The sequence below is a fragment of the Coniophora puteana genome, assembly GCF_000271625.1.
Source record: "Coniophora puteana RWD-64-598 SS2 unplaced genomic scaffold CONPUscaffold_1, whole genome shotgun sequence".
In the NCBI taxonomy this organism is placed as follows: Eukaryota; Fungi; Basidiomycota; class Agaricomycetes; order Boletales; family Coniophoraceae; genus Coniophora; species Coniophora puteana.
Genome location: NW_006913053.1, coordinates 1,295,314 through 1,301,843, shown reverse-complemented (window position 1 = coordinate 1,301,843; position 6,530 = coordinate 1,295,314). Strand labels below are relative to the sequence as shown.

Here is a 6,530-nt window from a genome sequence, read left to right as displayed (position 1 = left end):
GAGATGCATAATGTCACAGCCCACGCCAAAGAGGGGGAGAGATTGTGGCATACCCATAAAATACCCAGCTTCCTGATCCCTGTTTCTTGTTGCCGAGCGGCAAACTCTTGCTGTGTGCAAGAAGCAAGAACATGGGTGAGGTTGCCCCAATATTCACCAGCACCAGGAGATGGGAGGTGATTAATGTCAATGGTGTTGTGATCACAGCCTGCTTTGCTGTATATGGCTGGCTTTGTCGGCCTCTGTAGCACAGGATAGTAATGAGATGTGTCAGGAATATGTTGTCCAATCACTCCACAGTAAAGATGGCATGAGAACTTGCCATGATGCCCAACAAGCCCAGTTAAAAGTGCCATACCAGGTCTGTCAGCAGACTCAACTCAGAGAAATGGACTGCATGTCCGAAGATCGTGTGTGAGGCCGTTGAAGAGCACCAAACCCTCACGCTGAATGGCTGTGAGGTGGTATGGAAAAAGGAAAGAGTCAAGATTCTGGGGCTTGTTAGGGCCCAGGATGACAGTGATGGGTACAACATATTTTTTCTTGTAGTGTTCGGCTGGCGATATGTCAAGTATAACCATAGCAACAATCCAGCAGTCAGATTGTTTGTCCTCATAGAGCTGAGCACCGTTGGCCGCAATCATTAAGACAGGGTCACCATCTTTGATGATGCCATCCTCAACAGGCTGTTGGTACTGAGAGCCTTTGATGAAGTCGTCAAAAATGTCAAGCTCCACCGGATCAGCCACCATCCGAAGCTCGTTGGTGCAATCAGTTTGATAGCACATTTTCTGTGCCATCTCAGGATTACGTGAGAATGCCTGGAGGATCAAACTGATGGGGTTGGATGTGAATGTTTGTCAAGGAACTGGTTTCCGGAGCTTAGATTTTTCGGACAGAAGTGTGGTTGGTGGCATTTGGTACATTGAGACAAGTTTGTGTTGGGGCCTGTAAAGCCCGTACACAATTTTACACACATGTTGCTCCGCATACCCTCTACTCCACTTAACTCCTTGATGGCTTGATCTATACAATATATGCTGTGCGTATCGAGGCCGGGGACTTCTTGTGCAGTGATAGCGCAGTGGGCGAGGTACGAGTGCTGCGTGTCACCAACAAGAACGTGTTGGAGTGAAACACAAAGGCCCTGATTGGCCTGCAAGTCAACTATTGTGCGGGAGGATTGTGGAGTTGAAGGCAAGCAGTGGTCGACAGGGCATGATGGTTATTGTTGATGGTGGCTTCCTGTAGTAGTTTGACATAGGCCATAGCCTCCTTGGCCTCCACAACGGTGGTTCCCGTGTGCAGCTCGTCAACTTCTATCTCTGTCCAGCCAGAGAGAGCTTGTGCTGGGCGATTGTTGGAAGGTTGAGGTGAGGGTGAATCATGAGGCTGCTCAATAGGTGGGTCAAGGGGTAGGTGGAGGTTTGTGACATCTTCATCATCTCCAAGTGGTTGTAGACCTTGCTGAGCCTGGTTGTTGACCTCCTCGACAAGCTTGTCATCTTCGCCACCCAGCTCATCATCACTTGTTGCAAGCTCGTTGATGTCAAGAGCTTCTTGACACCAGTTGCCCTCCTCATCAAATTGGGGGTGTGGTTCCTCAAAATTGAAGGGCCATTCCTTTCCAGGCGGTATCTGTGAGAGTTTATGAGGATGAATGCAAGGCAGTGATCAGTGGTACTTACCTCAATGTTAATCTAAGCTGTCCGAGCACGTAGATAGTTGTCATCCGAATACTCAACTGCATCTGAATGATGCGAGTGTTCATCTGAGTCCTGTCGCTGTCGTAATGTAAAAAAAGTTAGAGCAAGTAGAGTAATAGACACACCTCATCAGTGCTGCCTGTTACTTCTATGTGGTCTGTCCTCTCCTCCATTTTCCTGCTCTGTTCATCCACTCTTCTCCTTTTGCCCGACTCTTGGTCTGTGTTCTTAGAGTAAACACATTTTTGGCAAGAGGATGATGCAGTGAGGGAGGACTGCAAGGACCCAGAGAGGATAGAGTTGAGCAGGAAACGATCTGCAACAAACGCCAGGAGAGGAGTGGGAGGAGCATGGTCGGCAGGTTCATCAGGGTACTGTTTCTTGTGTTTGCTTGGTGCATTTGGTGACCCGCCTTGGCTTGCCAAGATTCTTAGATAGGCAGACTGGGCAATTGCAGTCAGAGTAGTAGCCATTGTTGTCTTGAGATGGCTGTTGGATGGTGTGAACAGAGCCTGAGGCAAACATGGTGTGCGGTGGTTGCGCGCAGGGAACGGACTTAGTGGGATTTGACATTGGTGGTATCACTGCAGTACAAAATTGACTTGGATTGGGTTCCTGCGCCGACGTGAGTTCTGACTGTGGAAAACGGATTTGATGCAAGTTCGAATTGCAAAACAGATTTGATGTGAATCTGTTCTCCAAAACTTGCCTTATGTAATGTAGATTCCATCGGACCATGTGCTATTTTTGTTGTCGGTCTAGACTCAACAGAGCTGAATGTACATAAACAATAGAGAAGTAACTACAATGAGTGGTGCCAGAGTCATTTTTCACTGGGAGTAAGCTCTGGACTTGGAGAAGTTGCAACAGATGGAAGGGTACTTCAATCAAGGTAAACATACTGAGCTGAGACACAAACTCCAGGAATGTGCACACTAAAAATCTCATACATACAACAGGGCAAGAGAGCATGGTGACCTTTCATCTTCATTACCATTGAGATTGCTAGAATATATCACAGACAAGAATGAGATATGCAAGCAGTGCAAAGCAGTGCAAAGATAACCTTATGGAGACAATCATAAGCTCAAACTCCCATGGCCAGCTGGAGAAGTTTTTGGACAAAATCCCACAAAAATAAGATGAAATCTTTTGGTTTCTTATGCCCTGGGACAATTTTCCAAGACAGATGATGTATTGCTTCAAAAAGCAAAGTTATGGAGGGATGTTGTAGTTATATACAAGAAGTAGCTGGGTTGTTGTTTGATGGTGATGGAATGGAGCAAATTCGTCAGTTGCAAACCCCAATGTAATGTCTTGTGGATCTGAGAAGAAGTTGCGAGGTAGCACAATTGAATCTGATAGAGTGACATGTTTGCTGAGGAGTGTTTGGTAAACTGAGCCGTCAAAAACATCCTTACAAGTGTCAGGTATGTGTGCTGATTCTGCTTAGGATCAGTACTGCATTTTGGCATGCATCTCTGGGTTCTTGTAGAATGGGACAAGATAAGGGATTGTAGGGATGTAGAAGAACTTTTGGTGGGCAATGCAGCTGGATGGGCAAAACTGAGATGCATCATAGTGGAGACAACACTCTAGGTCTGCATTTGGGCCAAGGTAACAGCAACATGAATTAATGCAGCAGTTGTAAAGTACAGGTTCAAGCCCAGACAAAAATACTACATGAGATGATGTCAATCTGAGGGAGGGAATATTGGTTGATGGGTATATGAAACACATTTGCTTGAAGGTGTCCTCTGTTAGATTTTGCAAACCTTGAGCGTGAATGCCCAGAAGATAGCTAGGTCATTTTCTGAGATTGTATCATCTACTGGTTTGTGAGTGATAGGGAGCATGTGGGGGCATCCATTAGTTATGCACCTAATTTGCCCATCAATGTGTCTATATCTGCACCAATCTCCTTCCAAAAGGGTAGCCCAGTAGATCCAGTATCCGAGTGTGACTCTTCATCTGACTCCTTGTCTGCATGATCTGTCTGCAAATTTTTGGAAGAAGCTGAAGACTGAAGGTCTGAGTTGTCATCGTTATCCTCAACCCATGCCTTTGTGTTTGATTGTGTAGCTGTACTTGCAGATTGACCACTAAATGATTCAGGATGGCCACTAGATGATGCATGAGCTTGTACAAGTTGATTGGCCTTGTGCTGGGGAGGTGTCTGTTGGTGAGGTTGAAATGGGGATTTTGCTTTCAGAAGCTGGGGGGACTAACACTTTACAATGATGACACACAGTACAGGCACTGCAAAATATTGTACAGTAAGGACAAAACACCTTTTGATGTTTGGAGTTTGTAGAGCATACCATTTTGTATTTTTTGTGGATAGGATAACAGTGACCAGAGAAGATGTATGAGTAAAGAAAAGAAGTGTGCACATATACACACACTTGGTGGAAACCCAGCAATCATTAATTGCACCTGGGGCAGAGTACACACAAGGACATGTTAGTATTCCAATAATATGCATGCACTCTTGTATCCCAAAACTCTCCAGACATTTGCCAGCCCTGTCTACCAGCTGTCCACATCCATGAGCCCCTGCAGCCTCATCACTAGCTTTCAACAGCTTCTACTCACCTATGGGAGACAAAAACACCCCATTGCAATCTGCCACAATATGCTTGCAGCCGCCAACATACAACCCACCAGTGGCCCCAGCGGGGTAATTGGACACACTGCAAACAAGAGCAGACCTACAGCAAAGAAACTGTCCGCAGCTGCTCAGAAGGCTGTCTTGCACAGACAAGATGTCACACTCATAGCTGAAAATGAGCAGCTGAAAGGTGAGTGATTTATTGAAAAGATTTGAGGACTGTAACCTGCTTACATTGAATTCAGTGCATTTGCTGGAGTTCCAGAACACAGTTGATGCACTCAAGCTGGCAACAGAAGCTGCTCAGAGGGAGGTGGCCAAAGCCCAGAGAGCTGCTCACAAGGCACCGAATAGTGGCAAGGTCAGAAACAAGGTCCCAAAGCCAACGCATCAGGAGTGGAATATGCTTCCAAGTGGAAACAAACCTTTCACAGCCATGCATCTCTGAGCAGACATGGAGGCCAAAGAGAAAGACATCTATAACATGATTTTGGTGAGTGATTAATCAGTCCTCCTCAATGCATGTCCTTCACTGACCTTACCGGTGGTACTATAGCAAACACTAAGAACCGAGATGCACCATCTCGGGTTCGACCTCAAGGTCAAATATAAAGTGCAGCCTCACAAAAAGCTGGGTAAGCTCTTCAAAATTGTAGGTTTCTACATTTTATACCGAGGATTAGGACTTACAATTGAGTATGACTGTAGGTCTGTTGTATCTACAAGGCTGACCTCTATGAACAATATGACTTTGATTGGCCATTGGCTGAGATAGTCAAACAGTACCTGCAGAATTCTTGGAAGCCTCAAACCTGTAAACACAAGGCTGATGCCAAAATCAACAATGAGAGAATGCATACATGCACCCATATTGATGAGCTTGAAGACAGCAAAACAGCAGGGGTAAATGAAGGGTTGAATAACAGCAGCAACAAGGGTGAAGGCAAAGGCAAGGGCAAAGGCAAGGGCAAAGGCAAAGGCAAAGGCAAGGAGAGCATGGGAATGGATAGGGACTAAGGTGGAAACGGGTATGCAGTTCAGATTCAATTCACACACAAGTTGACTTTGCAGGTTTGTGCAACTGGCAATCAATAGTTTTGGATCCAAGTACCTATGCCTGACAGTATTGTCAGTAGCAGTTCTCAAATATATGCACTGTCGGAACTTCCTAAAGGGGCATTCTAATGGGTTCGGAAGTGCCTTTAATTATAATCAATAATAATGCGCATTGTAATACATCACCATCAAAGTGAAGCGACTAAAATGCCGTTTTCAACACTTACTAAGCGGTTACAATGGGAATTTTTGTATTGTTATGGCCATTGTAATGCCCTTGCCAATGGAAAGTGCCTTTCATTACGATCGATTTTTATGTATTTTCCATTGTAGTCGATTACAATGGTTCATAATGCACCTGAGAAAGTTCTGACAACATAGCATGTTGCCTGCAGTGTACACAGGTTCTATTGTTCAATTCTGCAGCATTAATGCAAGAAATACTGTAATAGCAGTATGCACATGCACGGCAGTGGCATTCCCAATATGTGCATTGTAAAAACACCACTATTGTGGGTCTATGTATCCTCAAAAATGGGGTGAAAATCACCCAATAGAGCATCATGATTTTTACCATTTTAGCTAGCTTATTTTGAGACATCAAATTGGGTGAATAACATCAAGATACTATGCTTAATATAACAAACATAAGTGGTGAAATTGACTTGTGCACTGGCGCAACACAGCTTGGCAAATGTGTTAATAGAAATGGTGATTTTCACCTGAAATAATAACTGCTGTACAGAGCGATTATTACCACTGTGCAGTGATATTCACTCCCTTGCAGATTTATTTCCACAATGTATGTGGGTGATCAACTTAGTGAAATTCACTACTCTGACATCTTACAGTGAAAAATGTCCCAGTAGGACACTTCTACTTTGGTCAGGCAAATAGCCCTTTAGCTGTATTCAAACTTAAATGAGCTATGGCTCTTTGTACTGTACAGCTCACACTATAGTTACAATTGCCTTTCTCTTTTACCTTAATTCCAAAAGACATAACAAAAGTGCTGTTCTCTCACACATACAGTTATTTCTTCCCACTCCAGTCTCATCTCCCCTACCCTCCCCCATGTCCTTGTCTCAGTCCAACATAGAAGAACCACTTCAGGTGCTATGCCCAGGCCCAGTCTGCAAGAAGAACAACAACAATCA

The 6,530-nt window shown here is 44.6% G+C and overlaps 4 protein-coding genes across 4 annotated transcripts; 1 reads left to right on the top strand and 3 right to left on the bottom strand.

Annotated features, from left to right (window-relative positions):
• Positions 1-380: 380 nt before the first annotated feature.
• Positions 381-800, bottom strand: CONPUDRAFT_148396 (uncharacterized protein; the record flags this gene model as incomplete). Its single annotated transcript, XM_007764972.1, has 1 exon — positions 381-800. The coding sequence occupies one exon, from the start codon at positions 798-800 to the stop codon at positions 381-383; it is 420 nt and encodes a 139-aa protein (XP_007763162.1).
• A 367-nt stretch (positions 801-1,167) lies between these two features.
• Positions 1,168-2,179, bottom strand: CONPUDRAFT_148395 (uncharacterized protein; the record flags this gene model as incomplete). Its single annotated transcript, XM_007764971.1, has 3 exons — positions 1,168-1,638; positions 1,689-1,700; positions 1,832-2,179. 3 exons carry the CDS (start codon positions 2,177-2,179, stop codon positions 1,168-1,170), a joined length of 831 nt encoding a protein of 276 aa, XP_007763161.1.
• Positions 2,180-3,161: 982 nt separating this feature from the next.
• CONPUDRAFT_46668 (uncharacterized protein) lies at positions 3,162-3,446 on the bottom strand (the record flags this gene model as incomplete). Its single annotated transcript, XM_007764416.1, has 1 exon — positions 3,162-3,446. One exon carries the CDS (start codon positions 3,444-3,446, stop codon positions 3,162-3,164), a length of 285 nt encoding a protein of 94 aa, XP_007762606.1.
• Positions 3,447-4,341: 895 nt separating this feature from the next.
• On the top strand, positions 4,342-5,334 carry CONPUDRAFT_68849 (uncharacterized protein; the record flags this gene model as incomplete). Its single annotated transcript, XM_007764483.1, has 5 exons — positions 4,342-4,507; positions 4,563-4,730; positions 4,770-4,810; positions 4,874-4,969; positions 5,026-5,334. 5 exons carry the CDS (start codon positions 4,342-4,344, stop codon positions 5,332-5,334), a joined length of 780 nt encoding a protein of 259 aa, XP_007762673.1.
• Between the last annotated feature and the right edge of the window lie 1,196 nt (positions 5,335-6,530).